Below are 21562 nucleotides of genomic sequence, written 5' to 3' on the forward strand. Positions count from 1 at the left end.
TTTTTTTTTAAATTCCTCTGAGTCTTTCATCAGTTGTTTGTGGGTTGCTTCAATTGCTTTTTCTTAGTTAGTGTATGACTTTTTTTTCCTCCAGTGAAAAGTAGTACCTGCTTCCATTCTGCAAACCTAAATAGTCTTTCTAGATGTCTTCCTATTGCTGCCTAATTTCATACACCATCTAGATACTGATTTGTTCCTACTCTATGGCTGCTCAGCCGTTTTGACTGATATCCTTCTCTATGTGTATAACTGTTCTGTAAAATGTAGAACTTCAAGGATGAAAAGACTTCCATTGTTTATAATACCCAAACAAATATTTGAGGGATATAGTATTGATGGTCTGCACAAGGTCACAAGATTGTTCTGCTTTGTTGTTTTGCTGTTTGTTTGTTTGTTTGTTTGTTTGTTTTTCTTCTTGGTATTGCATTTCTCGAAGATTTATATCAGGAGTGTTTGCTTTTGTTTTGCCTTTTGTATTTTATAGTTTTATATATCAGAATAGACTTGCAGAATAACAGTACTGTTGTTTTTGCCTTAAGCTATCCAGCGATGCAATTTCTGCTTAGTTGTTCATTTTCAGAAATCAGTGGTCTGAAGATGTAATAAGCAAATGATAACTTTCATCTAACAGTATATATTGAATGGAAAGAAATATGTGAGGGAATTGAGCAAATGTGCAGGTGGGGTTGATAAAACAGCCCTCTGAGAGTGCAAAATGGAATTACACGAGGCTGTCTTCTGAATTTAGGTTGCAAACAATTACACTTTCCTGGTTATATTTCAGCATCATAACTGCAATTACATTTTAATTCTGTGTATTTTGGAGTATGTGAGTATTGGACCTAATGCTCAGTTGAGGCCAAAACAGGTTACAGTGCTTCATGTTCTTGTTCCTGACCTCTAAATAAGTCTGATTTACTGGTAGCCAGCTGGATATACCACTGACAATTAATATTGACGGGGTTGATCGTGGGTAGTCAGTATGGAGATCTTATGAAATGGGCACCTGATCAGAGCATCCTGATGGGAATTTATACAAAGCCCTGTTGAAGTGATGTGGTTTCTGTGGCGTTGCTGTGCTTGAGTGCAGAGCTTCTGTGCAGTATAGCTGCATACCCTGAGTTTTCTCATAAAATACCTATTGATCAGTATGTGCAAACATCCTCGGCATAGGCTGTCTGGTAATCCACAGCTGTCCTGATTTTGTTGTGTTTCTAAGCAAGTAGGATCTGGAATTAGATGGTCCATAAGGTCCCTTCCAACCCAAACCATTCTGTGATTCTGTGATCCTGATCTATGGGGAACGTGAAAATGGGTGAGTGATGTAAGAGGGTTTGCAAGTGGAATGTGAAAATAATTTCTGAACAGATGTACAACATGCATTTAAAACAACATACGCATAAAACATACATTAAAACCATAAATCCATATACACATCTGTATTAGTTCAATGACTTAATGTGGTGTTCTCCCATCTAATAGAGCTTTTTGATGGTTTTGGAAACAGTGTTTCACTGGGAATTAAAGTTAGTTGTGTATTCCATAAATCTAACTGTAAACTGTGTGATCTGTTTTAAAGTATGCTTGAGTATTATCTGCATTTTAACACCTAAATAAATGCATTATTTCTATATTTTATGTATTAAGTGTAACATGGTGTATCTTTAAGTGTATTAAGTGTATCTTTATAAAAACTATATTTTGTTAAATATTCTGTTAAGCATTTCAATGAAAGAACACTAATGAAAAGATCAAAAAAGATCAAAAAAGATCTTAATGCTCTCCTCCTCTGTGAGGAGAGCATTAAGACATTCATACAAAGGTCACTTAGAGGAACTGTAAGCTTTGATGAGACTTTATTATTTTGCTGACAAGGTCAATTTGATATTGATCAGCTGGGTGTTTTGTTTAGTTACTTGAAGGCCAGTTATTTGAAGAAACCCTTGTAAACATCCAGGCAATATTCTTTAAATTCCTGGTTTACTCCAGCATTTTGGGTTGTTTATTGAGTTGTCTTTCTCCAAAAAAATATGGAATAAGGTCAAGTATTTGATTGCCAGTGTTTAAATTCAACTTACCATAACTCACCATCATTCATTAAATGTAAAGGAATCTCTTGCTGCAGAAAAGCTTGAAGATGTGGTCAGTATTTTGTTGTGTGTTCCTGGTTTGTAAAAGCATTTTGTGTTGAAAAATTTTATGAAGTATTTTTCCAGCTCTTGCAAATGATTTATCACCTCCTTGCACATCAGGCCAGGTAGCTGTGGCTTTATGGCACATTAATGCCTTAAGGAAAACTAAAAGAAGCATAAGCACAGTCATCAGGCGGAAGGAAGCCAGAGCTTCCCATGACACCTGAGGCTCTGGGCTGTTGGTGCCAGTAGCACTGGCATGGGGTGGGAAGGGGAGAGTTGGCTGGACAGGCTGCAATTGGTCTTCCTTCTGACTTTTTTTTCTATTGTTGTTATTTTACACCAGTGTGCTCTAAAACTGCCCTGATGAGCTCAGTTTGTCAGGTTTGCTGTGCTTTCTGAAGAGGGACACACTGCATGTGTCTGAGGCGCCGCGCTTGCTGCTCCATGGCAAAATTTCTCTTGTCTCCTGCATCTTCTTGGTAGAGGCCCTTATAATTCCTCCTCATTTTTCCCTGATTTCTCCAGCATCATTTCCATGTGTTGTGTCAGACAGGATGTGTGGGGAGGCTTTTCCCTGTCAGTAACCATCTCTACAGAGCCATCAGGTAATCTTTTAAGCCCACCTTGTGCCTGTAAGTCACGACACCTTTCCACTCATAAAGTATTAAAGCAACTCATAAAGTAAGTACTTCTTTGGGAAATGTTGGCAAATAACAGCGCATTATTTAGGCACATAGCTTTTGAAAAGCAAATAGCACTTAGTAGGAACTTGTCTACAAAAGCATCTTAACACCAACTTGATACAGTGCAATCAATCCTGAGCACAAAACCTTGAGCTTGCTGTTGAAACCCCAGCACGTTTGCCCACCAGCTTGTCTCTAGCAGACAGGCAGCTTGCTCAGCTTGGCTCTTTAGTTCTCCTTTTCTCTCTTGAGGAGCTTTAATTGACTTGGGTGCTTTGAAACCGACTTTGTTGTGTAAGAGATCTGAACTTTATATATACATGTACATTTGTACAATATATACATGCTAAAGCTCTTTATTCAGATGCTGTGTTGCATTTATTTCTGGAGAGCTTTTCCATCTCAGGTTAAACAAAAGGATAACTTCCCCGAGAGTCTGTTTCAAGCAAAGCCGTGTCTTTAACCTCTTTCTGCACATGGTGGATGTAAGAGCAGGGCAGGGCAGGCTCACCACGCTGCCCCCACTGCAGAGCTCTCCCCTCCTGCCATGCCACTGGGATCAGCAGGCCTGGCTTTTGCTGTGTCAGAAGCCTTATTTGTTCTCTCCTTGCTCCATGCACTGTGTTTTTGCCACTCCTGCTCGGGATGCCAATCTTTTCACAAGCACTGGGAGCCACACAAGCAGGAGATGAACTTTTGCTGTGCTAGAACACAGTAACAGCTGCCATCAGTGATTTTTCAAGACTTCAGTCAATTTCAGAAGTTAAATTCATCTCTGTAGTCCTCTAACAAAACGTGCTTTCTGTAATGTTTTTGTTTCTCTTTTGTCTCTTTTCTCTTTTTCTGTGGTCACTTTTTGGAGTTTCAGGTAGCACACTCGCAGCTGGGGACATGCGGAGTTGCAGGTCCCTGGTGCACCTGGGGGCAGTTGGGCTGATACCAGATCAGGCATTAAATTACTTCTCTCTGCTGCTGATCTTACAGTCATTACAAAGCTGCCAGCAATTGCTTTTTTATTAAGCAAAATCTCCAAATTTCTATGGCTTTGGTCCTTCAGCATTGATATTAACAGCCGCCTTTCTTGTTATGTTTAGTTTTCTAGGTTAATAGCATCAGTTAATATATAAAGAAAAAACAAACAAACAAAAAAAAACAAGCTTGCTTTACCAGAGCTAACTGCCTGTGAACTGTACTTCTGCTGTAGAAGGTGTTCCATGCACCCCTGTCATCTCATCGCAGAGCTGGCATTAAAATGCGCGATGGGAACAGCTTCATGAAAGCAAGGTTGCAGAGCAAGTGCACAGGTTGCATGTGCATCTGCAGGCCACTTGTTTGTAATGATATTGGATTTGAACATAATTTCAATGATATTCCCAACTGCAAGCTGCATCTTGGAAGGTTTCACTGAGGATCAGTGTGGCCCCCACATCAGTAAGAGTTTCAATGGGATGTGGAGGAAAAAGAGGGTTGTGCTTCAAGGTGGAAGCTTCTTCTTGAAATGGCCACACAATCTGAAAGGGCAATGACCTCCTTCTGAACTAGTGTGCTCTCGCAGAGTAACAGGGGGCATATTACTTGTTTTTACTAAGTCCTGATGGTTTTCTAAGCTGTGAAGCCTATTATTCTTCACTAAATGTCATTTTATTTACAGGAGAGTACTTCAAAACAATTAACTTCCTGGTTTCTATACTTCATATTTTAAAAGACATTAAGATGTTATTTTCACTTAAGATGAATGTCCACCTCTTTAGAGAAGTAGTAACTGTTCCATCCTAGCTTTAATACCAAATAGGTGGTTTTGTAACATACTCTATGCAATAACTTTGCACAGTCATTGCTTGGTGTAGTGCGATAGTACTTAAGATTTGGGGATTTTGTTTGTTTGTTTCTCAAGTTATTGTTATTTTAATATCATTTTTAAAGAGTAAGACAGTAAAATTAGACATATTCAGATTCTTTCCTTGGTTGTGGTGATATAAATACAATTTAATTGGTTCATATCTACTAAAAATAAAATTGGGCCTTTGAGAGCTAAATATTTATATGTGATATCTGAAACTGATTATTGTTTGTATTTTTTCCCCAGGACTATTTCCTTAAGGATTTCCAGTTGCTTGTTTTCATGACTTTGAGCCTATTTAATCAGAGATGGAGCAGATGGACTGCAAACCCTACCAGCCACTGTCAAAAGTTAAACATGAAGTGGATTTAACTTACACAAGTTCTTCAGATGAAAGTGAAGATGGCAGAAAGCAAAGACAATCTTATGACTCAAGAGAAACTCTGAATGAATATAGCCAAGAGCTAAGACTTAATTATAACAGTCAGAACAGAAAAAGAAAAACTATTGACCAATCCACGCAAGGTAAATCATTTATTTTACCTACTAATTACAATAATGGCTTTTGATTACTCGCTATGAAACATATAATGATGTCAGCAGGCAAGCAGCCATTTTGTTTTCAAAAGCATGTGGTGATGACATACTTCTTACTGTGTTTTTTTTAACCATACTGCAATGTTAGAAGTATAGGAGTTTTTTTCAGGTACAAGAGCTTTTGTAGCAGTATGGACCAAGTGGCATTCAGCAGACCATCACGTGATAGCTACAGATAATTTTTTCTTTAGGAGTGGCTACTTTTCTCACTAGCATTGCCTAGTTAATTATTTACTACCTTTGCACGTGTTATGTGGATTTGGGTACAAAATCAAAGTTGATTTTGTAGGTTATTTCTGCATTATGTCTGCAATGAATTCAAATACAACAATCCTCTTAACAAAATCTGTAATCTTATAAGTAACCTGAAATATATAAAGTTTTATGAGTAAAACTAAAAATTATTGTGTATTGTAAGAAAAAAGCAGGTGGTTGAGTTCTTTTTGGTTGGTTGGTTTTAGCCTTTTGCAAGGTATGGACAGAACTCCAGAATAAACATTTGAGAGCTTCTGATGTTGCAGCCAAGGATAGGAAAAGCTCCCATTTAGATAAAGATATAGGCTGAAAACAGGTTAAAGTGGAAGGAAATGGGAAGAATTTACTGCAGCACTCCCTGACTGCTTCTCATGGTAATCCGTATGCTTCATTTAACACACTTTGTACAGAAAAGTGGCTTATCTGTTGCCTTTAGCTCCATCACAAATTCAGGAAGGGTGGTGGTGCAAGAAGAGTATTTTTAAGAATTGGTGTACTCGTTGGAAGCATAGAGTCTGTCCCCTTAAAGATAAAAGATCTCTGAGCAACCCCTGCCTGCTCTTCAAGGAAGTGGTTAAATTGATCCATTTTAGTGTGGCCACTATTTCTCAGCTAATAATTTCTGTACTTACTTTAAAAAAAAAAAAAAAGTCTTCCACTCCTGAGGCAGCCAAGTCTCTCCCAAATTTTCTGAGTATTAAAATAATTTATTTATTTTTTTTTGACAAACAAATCACAAATATGCTTTTGAAGATGGAAAAAAAAAGTTTCCTCTGTGATGTGTAAATTAATGCAAAAAATGAGAATTGTTGTGCTACATTTCTCTTACAGCCTTTCTGGTTTTATGGCAGATATTCTGAATCAAGCTACATTTGTAGTGCTGATGTTGTCTGAAGGTACCTGTAATTCATGGAAGAAATGATAGCTAGCTGCTAGAGATAGCCTCCATACATGTATATATGGTCCCTCCAGAGAGCTACAAAACTGCAGTATTGGGAAACAAAAAGTCACGAATACAAACCTCAACAAAGTAGTCTGTAGAAAACTTCACCACCATGTTTGGCTTATGACAAATGATCTTGCATTTGTCAGGAGAGTTTGGTTAACTAAGATGTGTCTGTGCTGCTGTGCTGGAGATGATGCAAATGTTCTTGTAGACCTACTTAAAGTAACTACCTTGCTCCTGACAACTCGAGCACTGAAAGCATTGCCTCTGCATTGTCAGGCCTCTGAAGAGCTCCTTGAGGACAGAGCTTTACTGATGCTGGGACCTGTGCTAGCTATAGCTCCACCAACTCAGACAAGTATGTAAGGGTTGTGATCGCTCTGCTCAGGCATAGGAAACCAGTCTGTGTGGCCTATGCTGAATTTATTCTTCCAGAACAGTGCCTCTAAAAGCAATCATGTTAATAATTTTGGAGAAATGGACAAATTAGTGTGCATTTCTGCAAGAAATTGTCAGGTGTGAACTTACCTCATTTATTCAGGACTGGTGTGTTAGGAACAAGATGGATGCTTTAGCATACCAAGTATTTTACACTCAACATTCTAAAATGATTTTATTGGAAATACATGGGCCAAGATTTTTCCAGGCAAATTAATTTTTAGGAGATATCACACGAATTTGCAGGTCTTCTATTTTACAAACGTTTGTATTTTCCTTCTTAGAAGCAACACAGTCTTGTACTGGCTCAAACAAGAGTATGAGGCTTGATGCTTACTTTTGCAGCAAAACTGTTGAGCCTATGCAGTAGTTTGCCAGTGTATAGGGCAGTGCTTAAATACTTGCTTACCTTGAGGCATCTTCTTACCTTAATTAAGTCTAGGTCTGTATGTTTTAAAGTAATATTTATTGAGCACAAAAGATCTTTTTTAAAACATACACGTGTATATTGGTTTGTGAGGTTGCAGTCAAACGTTGCTGTGCCAGAAGTCATGGTATTGTCCTCTGACAAATTCAGTTTGTTGCAACTGAGTTAGTAACTGCACTGCTAGATGTATCTGTTCAGCTTCTCATGAATTCATCTCTGTATCTCTGTGTTGATTTAAATCATATAGATTTGTCCTGCCACAAATTGAGCCCAAACGCTTGGCCTGGCAACCATCATTGCTTTGAAATGTAAAATGTGTTGAGTTCAAAATTCATGCAAGAGCAAAGAAAGTTGTAAAGCTGAGTGTAAAATTTCAGGCTGCAGCCAGAATTTGATTGATTGCAGTTCTAATGTGCTGTTTCCAAAAGGACAGCAAGAGTTCCTGGTGATTCTTGGTATTTGCTCAGTCAGTATTGAGAGGTTTAAAAAAAAAAAAAAAAAAAAAAAGCAGGTTCTGTTTTGAACTATGCAGCTGGCACAAATCCGTTAAACTGTATGTGGAATTTGTTTTATATGCATTCTTTTCTAAAATTCCTCCTCAGCACCATTAACAAACTTTTTCTCATGGTTGGTACATCCTTGGAATGTAAAAAACAACAACAACAACAACAACAGAAAACCCATGGTCCCTCAAAAAGGATTGTTCTGATTGTTCTGCAAGGAGAAAGCTGTAGCGTGAAATTGCTTCAGACCATCGTTGTCTGAAGAAAGAGTTATGGCTGAAAAAATTCTAAATGTTAAAAATTCTTTTTTTTTTTTCCTTTTTTTTTTTTAAGTTAAAGGGGCATCCCCAGTTTATCTGAAGGTATTCTTCTGTAGCTGCAAGCTGCAGTTGAAATAGTACCCAGTATTTGATGGATTGCAAAATTAGGGTAAAATCCATGAACTTCATGCATGAAAGGTGTGAGAATAGTTGAGAAAACAGGCACATAGTAACAGTCATGAATAAAGTGATAATGGTGATGAGTGAGACAGCAGTCAAACATGAATTCTAATGATGGAATGTGAGAAGAACACTTCAGAGTAAAAAATTAATAGAGAGAAGCTTGTACCAGGAACAAATATAGGTGTACATGTTTGTGCTGATTTTGTTTTTGTGAAAAGAATCATTAATTTAAATGTTTATGGAAACTGGAAGAATTTGTATCTGCATTAATGTCCATAAGGACATTTGTATTCTGCTACCTAACCACAGTAGCTTATATAGAATAGACTGGGCACTTCTGAATGTAGTAAATAGCTTCAAAATTAAATGTGATTTGTAGCTCAAAATATTGATACAGCTCAGCAATTTCTTGAAGGTTTTTGTTTGTTTTGTTACATTTACGAGCAGTTTGACTACTTCATTGTTACTGTCAATATTCAGGATTTATTTTTATGAAAACTTTTGATTGTAATCTGAGGTTATGTTGATTTATGATGTGTGGTATTTGTGTTTGCATATATAGACAATCTGTATAAACCAGAACTCTGCATAATGTGAACTCAAAGGAAATGTTTACAGAGGTCTCAGATATATCCTGCAGTATTGACTAACATTGCTAGTATTTTTGAAAACATATTTTCATGTCAAAGCTTTGTTTGAGAAGCTATGTGATCTTGGAAATTATAAGTTTCTTGGTTTTAAACATTGCAAACAATACCCAAATACAAAATACTTAACTTTTGCACTATTCTTATATTCCTTGCAATTCCTGAAGTTTTAGATCAAATCTTAACTCCTCAAAGATTTCTTAGTCATTTTTCACAAATATAATAGATAGCAATATGAAAGAAAAACTCAGCAGCCAATATGGAATCTATCACAAGCTTCATCTAGAACTTAATCTAATCTATTAATCATTTAAGCATTGATTCCTATACAGTATTCCTGAGGTCTAATATTGATGTCCATCCTGAAGCATGCAATACAAGATCAGTTGCATCTCTGGGGTTATTTGTGTCAGAACCTTGTAGTTAGCTGACAATTTAGACCTAACAACAGACACCACAGACTGTTCCAAGATGAATCAAGATTTGCTGGCCTAAGAACTCGGTATGAACAGGTACAAAATTCTCCTGACAGTGTCATTCTCTCCTGAAGATTCAGTGCTAATTGTATAATGAGAGCACTTTAAAATACATTTTTTTAATCACTGGAATGTTCAAACTCCTGTTTATCCGAAGATATGTAAATCTACAGTATCTCATCCTGGCAAGATGATGTTATGAAGTGATTTCCTGGCAGACCCAGTATCATATAGCTTGTGGATATTGGCAAACACAGCAAATTAACTCTAGGAAGAATTGGTAACACAGTATTTTGTACTTGAAAGAGATGGGGTAGAATTGGCAAAAAAACACCAGAAATGTTCTTGGTAGAAAACTCATTGATGGACCTGGCTGCGAGGAAGAAAATTCTCACAAATGTACCAAACACATTTTCGCATTGATCTTATTTGTGACACATTTACATCATTAAAACTCTGTTTTCTTCTACAGCTTTCTGTGTTTCCACCAAAGTAAATATGAAAAGAGTTGTATTCCACAAATATTGGCCCTACAAAGGCTTTATTGCTTTTAGGATAATTATAGATTTGTAGAAAACACTGGCTTAGAGGAATGAATCCCTGATAGGATAAGCATCTGGGATTGAGTCATTGGCATGATCAAGTTTATTGATCGTTAACAAAATGAGCATACGGCAGTAAATTTCTGGTTAGACAAACGTGTATTTCCTGGCAAGATACATTGAACTGCATTATGGGCAAGGCAAACTGGATTTATTCCTAGGAAGAGAATCCAACAGCAAACATCTTACGGTAAATCTGTCTGGAAAAAGTCGGCATTGCTAGTATTCTGGGAAAGGACATTTTACAGTGCTTCACAAAAAGTGTACGTTTTATGCTTTTAGTTCAAGAGCTGAGGAAAACTCATCTTTGTAGGACAAGAGCTGAAGATTGGTACATGTGTTGGAGAAGTTATATGAAATTGTCTTAAGGAGCAAGAGGTAAATAGATCAAGCTGATGTTCAAAATCTTCCTTGAACAAATCCTATGGGCTTCACGAAGAGGTGTAGGTTACAAATGTCTCTTCAGCATGAACCCAATTCTGTTTCATCCCTGATTTATTTTTTTTTAGCTCACTGCTGTTGCCATAAGATTCTCATTCTTGCACTCTGTAGCATTGCAGCTCAAATGTGGATATGTAGGTAACAGACATGTCCTGGTGCTGAATAGCAATTTCTTTCCTTAGGAAGGAGAAACTATATGTGGAGTGCAGGAAGCAGTGGGTTGCTTTGTTACGCTCCACAGTTCTGCAAATTTAAGCTTACCAGGAAGGCAGATTTAAACACATGCTACTTTTAACTTCATGTGACCAGTCAAAACACTTTTATTTATCATCAGAGACATAAATATAAGGCATGCTAACAAGGACAGGTAGAAATTGTCCTGTCAGGAAAATGTCATGGCATTTTTTGTTCATCTGCAAAGAAGCAAAAGCTTTTTGCATAATACCTATATTATTTTCTGATTTAAGAATTATGGAAGTCCACTTGGGCCTGCAGATCTGTTTTGTGTTTCTACCAGAGCCATGGAGAGTAGAATTTGGGCTGTATATAGCACTTGTTCTTTGTTTCAATTACTTTATTAATAAATGATCTATAAGGGTAAAGATGCCAATTTTTATCAGCTTTTCCCCTTCTATGAAACACTAGAATAATAGTTAAGCATAGCATAAGTTCATGGTCTCAGGAGCCCTCTGGGACAAGATGGATGCCAGCAGAATGGCTGTGAGGTTCGGCATTTCTAGTAGACATTTGGAGCAGTCGATTACTTGACACTCATATTTACAGCCTGTGCAATTTGGCATGACAGGAACTTGGAAAGCTGAGTCTTATCCGCATGAATATGGACTTGGTGCTTTGAAACTTCCATGAAGGCAGTGTAAGAAGGGAAAATGTTGTGTCAGGGGCATCCCCAAACTCTGATTAGTATTAAGAAGGCAGCACATTGTTGGTGCTGAACTGGTGTTGGACAGAGCAGGGTAGAAGAGTTCAATAAAGCTCCTACGTGCTAGTTGCATGTTTTGGAGCCCTTGACAGTATTATTCAGTGAATAAAGACTATCAAAATACAGAGCATCATAATGGTTACTGACATGTAGACAGGACACGGTAAAGTGCATTTTTAATGTTTGCACCTGGATGGGAGAACAGTAGTTTTGAAAAGAAGAAGCAAAAATGTAAAATGGAAAGGAAAAATCTCCCTTAGAAGAACCACTGCTACGCAGTCTTGTAGAAGTGAGGTAGTTTTGAACACCATGGGTAGTTGTTTGATTCTGCTCCCAATAATTTCTGTATGATGAGATTTGTGGGTTATTGAAGGGTGAAATTTATAATTTTTATTTTTTTTTTATTTAAAGTGCATAATTTGTTTAGAGCTGCATATTGACATGTTGTGGGAGGTGATTGTATTGTCATGGAATGAAGCATTCCCAAGGTTTGGAAGGAGAAGGTAGGAAAAGGTTAACTGCAAAGAAAACCAATTATTTTTGTGAGCAATCTCCTGGAAACTCCACCATTTAAGAAAATAAAGCAGATTTTCTTTGGTAATACATTATTATTAGATAGGTCTCGTATCAAAAATGTCTAGGTACTTCGCATCATCAGGTTTATTCTCTCTTGTTTGTAAATGCCAGACGTATAACTTTTAGCCTTTTAATGTTGTCTACAATGTTATTTCACTAATTTAGGAAGTCTCCAGGGAAGTTAATGGAAGCAGCTTTTGTACCTGTGCACTTCAGAGCAGCAACCTGAAGCACAGCACAGGAGCGGTGTCTGCGTGATGATGCACACGCAGCCTGTACCATGTGCTCTCCTTGTGAAAGGGACTCAGCTGTCAGCAGAGTGTGGTTTAGAGGTCCTGGAGGTTTCTGGGCTGTACGCTAATGGACAGAAGTGATAGCTAATAAGCTCCATCTCATGCTGCTGTGTTACACCATCTGGTCTGAGTGTTTATGAGCTTCACATTCCCCCAAAAAAGGCTACCTGTGAGCCAGAGTAAAAGTATCCACACTCCTAAAGCTTTAGCCTGTTGTCTCCTCCTGTATTCCCTCCCAAAAATACAGATTCCTGTTGTGCTGCATTGTGCTTTCTTTGGCTCGTTGTGGTCTAATGATGATGATGTTACTGTCTCCCAGAGAAAAACAGCGTGATGAGTGCTTCCCTGTGGCTGCCTGGACTTCAGCCTTCTCTTCTGCGCAGGGAGTATCTGCAGATTCTAAGGAAAGAAAAAGAAGCACTTAGTTTCAGGCCTCCTCAGGACAGTCTTTCTTGATTTGCCAATTGGAAATTTCTCTCTTTGGAATAACTGGGGTGAGGAAACTGCATTTTGAGGCTCATTTAAAACCTTATGGAGGGAATACTTTTCCTTCCCCTCATCAAATCAAAGTCCACAAGCAAAACTGAATGTACAAAGAGAGTTTTCCCCCAACACTCGAGTGGATGCTCCCTTATAGGATCTCAAATGTGTTACAAAACCTTGTAACCTGCTGGCACCATTCCTGTAGTGCTGCTTCCAACCTTACAGTGTGTACCATCATCTTAGTGAAAAAATGCCTTGTAGTATCAAAAGTAGCTTCATTCTCATCAGTAATTCTTTTGATTTTAAAAGTGAATATCAGACAAAGAGGAAAAATGAGAGAAAACTGCTGAGAAAGGAAATAAATGAGAGAAGGATCACAGCGCGTTTCCAATCCCCCGCTAACAAATCTCATCTAAGGAATAAAAAAACATTCTCTAGACATTACACAAGCTTAACAATCCATTTGTCGGTGTACAGATAAAAAAGGCAATCCTAATTCCCATTCTCTTCTCTGAATCACTGATTTTCCACGGTGTAAAATGCCAGGAATCATAGAAATAAAAATCATAAGGGGAGAGTAACTGTAAGAGAAACCAAGATATAGCAATCCTTACAGTAACCTGTACCTAATACTACTGGAATACCTACAGTAGAGGCTTAAGCTTTTGAGTTAATGTATTGCATACTCTGGCTTGGAGTTCTGCTTCTCTGAGCCTGAAATGATACCTGCAAAATGGTCTTGCTATATTAATACTGCCTCTTCCTGTAACATTTAAAAGTGTCCATGATCTGTTGTAAGGTAAAAAAAAAAAAAAAAAAAAAAAGATATGAACAAACATAAGGAATTTAGGGCTAAGCAAGTATTACAGAACATGGGAGCAAGCGAACAGCTCTGCATTTGTCCTGCAAGCCATTTTATTGTAGGTACTCTTGCTGTGTCTTTTACGTCACTCTTGAAACAAAGAAGAACCATTTTATTTTCCAGGAGGAAAAAAAAAAAAAAAAAAAAAAGTCTAGTTTGCTTATGTTCATTTATAGAGCAGATACTGAAACAAAATAACATTTCTTCCTACGGTTTCTCAATTATGTATCTGTCAGAAGATTTTGTGAAATAAAGAATTGTCAAGAAGTAGCTCAGCATGTTGATAACATTGCTGGGAATGTGGTTAAGCAGCAGGATGGGTGTATTGTAACTCATTTAGAACTTGAATTAGTTTTTCTTTTGAGAATTAGACTCAAATACTTTTGAACTTTGTTCTAAAGGCATTATATGTGAAATAAATTGTGGATGTGATTTAAAATCTAAGGTTCTTCTTTCAAAGCTTCAGTTTTATTGGAAGCTGCTCAAAAATCAGTTTCCTGCTGACTGCCACTCATTAGGAATGTTCCGCAAGTGGATGAAGCGTCTTTAGCTCAGATGGAAAAAACAGCATGAAAGGAATAAGGTAATGTTGAACACCACAGATTGATTCTTTCACCACCCCAAGCATCAGTTACACAATAAAACAGTGAGTACTGACAATTCCAGCTGCAGCCTGTCTGAGAGCAGAAAAGCAGCATCAGATTATGCTGCCCATGGTCCCTGGAAGTGGGGCAAATCTGTCTCTAAAACCAAAGTGCCAAAAACATCCTTCCTGCATGCCTGGCAGTGGAGAAGACTCTGTACCTCCCTTCTGCAAGCACTTTCCACTTTCTTAACACAGATGTGTGATACAAACTCTGCAGAGTTTTCCTTGCAAAGCAGATAAATGGGAGTGCTATATTTCATGATCAAACAGTCTTTAAAGTACTTTACTTAGTAAAGTGCCTTTCCTGGAATTTTTAGAATGCTTCCTAACAGTAGGAGTAAAATAATAGAAATCAAATAATAAAGAACAATCAATCACCTCTGAAATCCTACAGATGTTCAAGGTCATTACACTTTCCTGTAAATGCCATCCCTGTGCATCATGAAGTATGCATGCATGGTATGCCCCCATGAACATGATGCTGCCTCTTGGACAAGTAGCCAGGCAATAGTGGTGCCTTGCTAGAATCTTTGCACTTGAAAAAAATATGTAGCCTTTTCATTTAGAAGGCTACCACAAAATGAAAAATTAATGTAGTCTTCTCAAACACTGAGAAAAAAATGCTGTAGATCATGAAATAGTCTGCAAAACTTCTGTTGACAAGGTTGGGTTTAGCTGAACTCGCTGAGATGAATCTATTCTTATTTTCATCTGATCTTTAAATTTATTTTAATTCTCCCACTGAATGGAGAATTCTTTATACTCTGGATTTGCTACACTCTTTCTCACTTGATGAGACACAATTTACGATTACTTTTATTATACAGATGAAGATGCAATGGTCTAAAAGTGACCAAAATAAGAGAATAATATGGCCCAGTGTGCTTAAACTACATGATTTATGGGAGAGTTTTATTTAAGCTTTCTAGCTTTTCGCCATTATTGATGGTTTTGGATTTCATTGCTTACAGTTCTTATGGACAGCAACATAAGCAGCAGAATAATTGCTAGAAATGCTTAAGGCTCCCTCACTTCCAAATATTTTTAAATGATGAAAGCAGTTGGTGTTTAGAAGTGTGTGAAAACATGATTTCCTGTTCATTTTAAATTACAGAAAAAAAAATAAATTCATGTGAGATTTTCTACATAGCCTAATTTAATAAAATGTAGCCAAGTAGATTTTGTTATGTATAAAAGTTCTAGAAATTGAAATTCATATCACGTAGTGAATAATCATTCACTGTTATATTCATTTCTTAATTCATTTGATTTATTAGTAGTTTCTTGTTTTCTTTTTCTGATTCCAAAAAATAGAAGTTCACTTGCACTTACACTGATTGACTTTAGAATTCTGTACCTCTTGCATTTGATCAAGGGGCTTGCGCAATTGTTTCAATATTGTTTGAAAGAGGTAAACAATACAGGTAAGCATTCATAACTAGAAATATAATTAACAATAAAAGTTCAGGAAAAAGTTTTATTTCTTCAGACATATTTCTATGGCCTGTGAAAGATGCATTCAGTTTTTTAAGGGATGAGAATTCTTGAAACCTGATCAAAAAGAATCTTCAAATATTTTTTAAAACATTTACATTTGATTAGATTTGAACATATTTTTTCCTTCCTTTCAAACACTTGCATAAAATTAATGATATTTACTAGCTTGACCTCTTTATTTCACCATCCATTGGTGTGAAGAAAAACAAAAAATATTTTAAGAAAAATAAAAAAAATTATATTTTTCTTCACACATTAAAAATAAAAATAAAAAAGCATAAGTTCTTATGCTGCTATATTCAAAACAATAGAACTTTTTAAAAAATAAAAATAAAAGTAGATCAGGACACTGGTAATCTGATCTTCTGGAATGTAATTTTGGTACAGACATTTAACCCACCTAGTAAAGAAATTAAAGAAGTTCATGGTTATGTCATTATTTCTAGTAGGAGTCAAAGGATCATATATTGACGTACATACATTGAATTCTTCTGTTTGGGTGGTGGATACATGATTTAATTTTAAATTTTGTCAATAATATCCTATTATTAATAGGATTATTAATCTCACTTCTGTGAGAGTTTTCAAATACTTTACTACAAATGTGTGTGTAAATACAGAAGGGTATGTATTTAGTAGTAGCATAGTACAATGCAATTTCTTTTAAAAAAGAATAGTGGATTTTTGGCACACAAACCTTTTTTTTTTTTTTTTCCTAGCTTTTTTGAATCTGATGACTTTTTTTTTATGCTCATAAATAAAAATAAACTCTCTTCCTTCAGCCCCACTGTGGTGGCCATTGTTCCTCTGAGTCAGTTGCCAGGTGTTTGCCTCAGCTAGACAGAGGGTTGTGCCACTAGTAAAGACATCAGCAGACAGGCTGTACATTTGAAATGGCTGCCTCTGAAAATTTTTATTACTCTAAACAAGATGGTCCGTGACAAGAGATGTTGGGAGAAAAGGAGAGGGTGACATTGGACACCTCCATGCTATTTACTTCTTCCAGAAGCAACAGAAGCAACATATTTATTGCAGTAGGGCTGAGCATGCCTTCAGAGATATAAAAGCTTATTTAGCTAATTTTCTGCTTTGTATTTTATGCTTTGTTGGTAAGACTAACATAGGGGATGGGTCTGCTTACTGCAGGCTGTTTCTACAGCTCATGAATTCCTGGCACCCATCTGTATATCCTCCAGCTGCACTAGAGCTCAATGCAAAGCAAGCCGTGTCTGCTTTGGCCAACTTCTCCATAGCATTGTTCCCGCTCTATAGTGAAGTATTACTTAGCCTTGGATTCACCCGTGTGATGAATATTCATTTGACAGATAATTATCGTCATCCCCAAACAACTCCACTCGAACCAAACTTCTCACACCACCAGTCATTTCTGGCACTGTTCTGGCAGCATGAAGCTTATGGTTCCTCATGCTTTATTAATGCTCGGGTATCAGATGGGGTCAGATGACCATGACGAGAATTAAAAAACACTGCCTTTATACACTTGTGGATGTTTCAGGAAAAAAGAATACGAGGCATCTGCCACTCATGTTTACACATGCTACCTTAAACTGCACACCAGACTGGGAGGAAAGAATGCAATGGGCAGAAACAAGGTGATGCTTTGCTGGAACTTGGTTCTCCGATTTAGAATGTGTATTGCAATCAAGTGTTCAGACATAATATTCCAATATTTTCAAGTTTTTCTCAATGATTATAGGTACTAAAAGAAAAGTCAGTCTTTAAATTGGCTATAGGAATGGATTGGTCTGGACTTTCAGTTGGTATAATTTTGGTCTTTCTTTTGTGTAATTATTACATTAAACTTTAAAAGTAGTTGCGGCAGCAGTGGCAAGAGATCAGTCAGAATCTGAAATGGTCAGACTTCAGTAATGTGTGCTTTGCAAGTGATGTATTTACTGACTTCGTGTCTTTGGCAATATGCAAGATAATTTTATGGTGTTTGTATCATTTTGAAAAAAAAAATCTTCAAACTTGCTTAACAAGTCTGCCTGCTGTAATTTTAGCAAACTAGCCTAAGCAAGAAGGCAGGTCTGTAAAACAGAAAAACACTGATTTGTGAAGTTTTCTGGCCAGTATCTTAAATTTTTCTGTACCATTACATCCTCAGGTTGCTTTTCACTTGATGTTCTAATTTCTGTCATGGAGTCCACCCATTTGTTCCTTGCTGTTTGTGCATTGCCCATTTTCAAATGAAATAAACCAGAGAGATGAGGGAATATTTCATTGATGCGTGATGTACATACTCTTCTGAATGTACTTGTTGTTGAAAAGATGGTTCAGAGGAGTATCTTTTGTTAGCACGGAGAAAAAGGTTCTTTGTACTGTGCTTGCTTTCTTCATTACAGCACTGCAACTCCCTGTTCATCACTGGTGGTATTGAGTCTTCCTCCTGTTCAAAGCCACCAAGCCCAAGCCTTTTCTTCCTTCTTCTCCACTCCACTGTAAGTTCTGGCATTAAAGGGCATCTCATCCTAACTCATTGATCAGTTCTTCGTGTATTGACCGAAATAAGTCAGACTGCTTTGCAAGACCAGTACTGTCAGAGAGGATCTTGCTATGTTTTTAGAGAGAAGTGATTTAAGCTTCTACAAACAAATGTGTGGTGTTTTTTTCTTCATAGCCACTTCTTGATATACTGCTTGCAGCCTGTGCTAGTCGTCCTGCTTGGCTGTGCTGGTTGTTTCCTATTTGTGCTGTCACTGCCATATCTCATATCAGGCACAGTACAAGGTGGTGCAGCTTGGGAAATCATGAAGCAGCTGACAGGGAAATGAGACTGTACTGAATGGTAGATAACACCAAGAAAGGCAAAACCCAAATGGGACTTGTGCCCTGTAGAGGGACGCTGTTACTCATGAAGACTGAACTCAGGAGGTTTTCATGAAACAAATTTATTAGGAAAAAGCAAAGGAAAAGGGCTTTAAGGTCTATTTAAACATAAAACTGTTAGATAACAGAAAGCTTTGTACAAAAGGATGTTTAAGCATTTCCTTTCTTGTTACAAGGCTAGGTAGTAGTTTGTGTTTTTTCCGATGCATTTATTTCTGTAAAACAGCTAAGGCTGAAGGGAAATAGGGACTAAATTCTGTAGGCTTTCACTTTAAGCCTCTCTGTTCTGCAGATTTTGTCATAAAAGGAATGCTTGTTGTATGTCTGAGGTCAAAACTGTAATATTTATAATTACACATTTTTACTCTTCTTTTTGTTTGTTTTCCCCTCCTTTATATAGTAGGTATACACATGAGCTGTGCATTTCACAATATGAAACAGCAGCTGCTGCAATCCTTCCAGAGCAGCAAAAAGCAGAACTAAAGCAAAGCACGCTTCTAAAAAATGAAGCCAAACGAATCAAGACTCTGATCCTGCAGTGTTCTTCTGCGATCCCCTGTGTGGTTCAGAATCCCTCAGGTGCAGGATAGGGCCCTTTTCAAGTCAGAACACCTGTCTCTATGGGGCACATTAAAGCTAATGAAGTTTATCTAAAATGACTGCACATTTCCTTTTTTTTTTTTTTTTTTACTTCCCTGTATACCTGTATATGGAAATGTCTTTGTGGTTCAATACACAATTGCTCTCATTTGTGCTCGAATCCGGTATTCCCTGGAGTCTCTATTTTGCGTGCTTTCTCCCTTCTGTGTCCCTTTTCTGATCATGGCTTAATTACATTTTAAATGCCTTCTGTGTTACTGTCTCCACCACCTCAATTAGTTCACCTCCAACTGTGTGAATTTTTTAATAAGGAGACACAAAGCGTTTCCAGCAGTACTGAACTTGAGCTTTGCTTATCTGCCTGTGGCAAGCCTACCTTCAGGGCATGGAAGACTTTCCAGGGCTGCTGTAGGCTAATCTGGTAGTGAGCTATCTCACTCTTTTGGTTTCGTTCACTTTCCCTGGGCTGACAGAGTACTGTCAGCTGCTGGGGAGGCTCCTACCTTCAGCTCTCCCAAGCTCATCAATCAGGCAGCAGCTTTGCAGAACCAGGAGCTGTGGTGCACAGACTTTGCTTCCCCCTGCTGAGCTGTGGGGCCTGAGAGCAGAGCACAAGGGATGGAGGCCACTGGTGTGCATTTTGTGTTCCACCCAAAAGGGGTCAGTCTCAAAGGCAGATGCTGGGAAGCTTTAGAAGCTCTGTCTATGCAGAACGCTAATACTGTGGGTTGTTCCTCCTGTACTTTTCGGCCCGTTAAGACCTAAACAAATAATTTCATTTTCTAATTTACATTTTTTTGGGGAGATTTGTCCAACAAGGTTGTTTAGTTACCAGCTTCTAGCTCTCCCGTGTTAGGGAGCCAGCCTCCCAGCCATTCATAGACATCAGCAATACCAATGTGCCCATTTATTTGCTGATAACGGGGACTTTGTTTTACTCCTGGATAGGCAACGTTATCTGCGATTTGCATTAGAAAGAGCAGGTGCTTACCTGCTCATTTTCAAAGGAGAGCAATCACATTTTAATGCTTACCTGTCAGTGGCTTGTTAGTTGCTAGGTATCAATTAGATAGATGGCTGTGTCTCTGTGAAAGGTAAAGATGCTATGTGGTTTAAACCCCGGGCTGGTGTTTTCAAAGTCAGCGATTAGAATAACTGCTAAAACGAGCGTTATATGCCCAAATAAACCGTTTAGTATATCAAAACAATAGGAACTTATGTTAAGAAAGGGCAAGGGAATTGATGAGGTCTAGAGCTGGGAAAAATGCAGCCTAGTGCTCCTACCCCCATAAAAACACTGGAGGTATTTTTAAGTGCAGTGGCATTGTTCCCAAAGCTTGGATATGTTTTTGGTGACAGATGGCAGAGACTTGCAGCACTTCGTCAAACTTTGTGAAAATGTACCGAGGTCTTTTGATTTGGTGTGCATTGAAATTCTTCTCATCCTTTATTCCCTTTGGCACAGTACAGGAATGATGGTACTTACTCGCTCTTTTGGAGCTCTTCAAATCTTGAGGTGAAAAATGAGATGAAAACAGATCTTGGTATTCTAAACAAATATTCACAGAATCACAGAATCATCTAGGTTGGAAGAGACCGTCAAGATCACCTAGTCCAACCTCTGACCTAACACTAACCAGTCCTCCACTAAACCATATCCCTAAGCTCTATATCTAAACGTCTTTTAAAGACCTCCAGGGATGGTGAGTGAACCACTTCCCTGGGCAGCCCATTCCAATGCCTCACAACCCTTTCAGTAAAGAAGTTCTTCCTAATATCCAAGCTAAACCTCCCCTGGTGCAACTTTAGCCCATTCCCCCTTGTCCTGTCACCAGGCATGTGGGAGAATAGACCAACCCCCACCTTGCTACAGCCTCCTTTAATGTACCTGTAGAGTGGGATAAGGTCGCCCCTGAGCCTCTTCTTCAGGCTGAACAACCCCAGCTCCCTCAGCCGCTCCTCGTAGGACTTGTTCTCCAGACCATTCACCAGCTTTTTCACCCTTCTCTGGACTCTCTTGAGCACCTCAATGTCCTTCTTGTAGCGAGGGGCCCAAAACTGAACACAGTACTCGAGGTGCGGCCCCACCAGAGCCAAGTACAGGGGGACGATCACTTCCCTAGATCTGCTGGCCACGCTGCTTCTGATACAAGCCAGGATGCTGTTGGCCTTCTTGGCCACCTGAGCACACTGCTGGCTCATATTCAGCCGACTGTCCACCATCACTCCCAGGTCCTTCTCTGCCTGGCAGCTCTCCAACCACTCATCTCCCAGCCTGTGGCTCTGCTTGGGGTTATTGCGCCCCAGGCGCAGGACCCGGCACTTGGCTTTGTTGAACTTCATGCAGTTGGCCTCACCCCATCAGTCCAGCCTATCCAGATC

The 21562-nt window shown here is 38.2% G+C and overlaps 1 protein-coding gene across 6 annotated transcripts in view; it reads left to right on the top strand.

The window, feature by feature from the left end:
- TENM1 (teneurin transmembrane protein 1) overlaps positions 1 to 21562 on the top strand; it is a 912278-nt gene that overhangs the window by 657360 nt on the left and 233356 nt on the right. For all 6 annotated transcript variants that reach the window (XM_072043002.1, XM_072043001.1, XM_027465532.3 and 3 more), the window contains one exon: positions 4905 to 5183. In XM_072043002.1, coding sequence (XP_071899103.1) covers positions 4967 to 5183 — 217 coding nt within the window. In that variant the 5' untranslated portion in view covers positions 4905 to 4966. The remainder of the gene's footprint in view (positions 1 to 4904; positions 5184 to 21562) is intronic.

The sequence above is a fragment of the Anas platyrhynchos genome, chromosome 10 (assembly GCF_047663525.1).
Source record: "Anas platyrhynchos isolate ZD024472 breed Pekin duck chromosome 10, IASCAAS_PekinDuck_T2T, whole genome shotgun sequence".
NCBI lineage: Eukaryota > Metazoa > Chordata > Aves > Anseriformes > Anatidae > Anas > Anas platyrhynchos.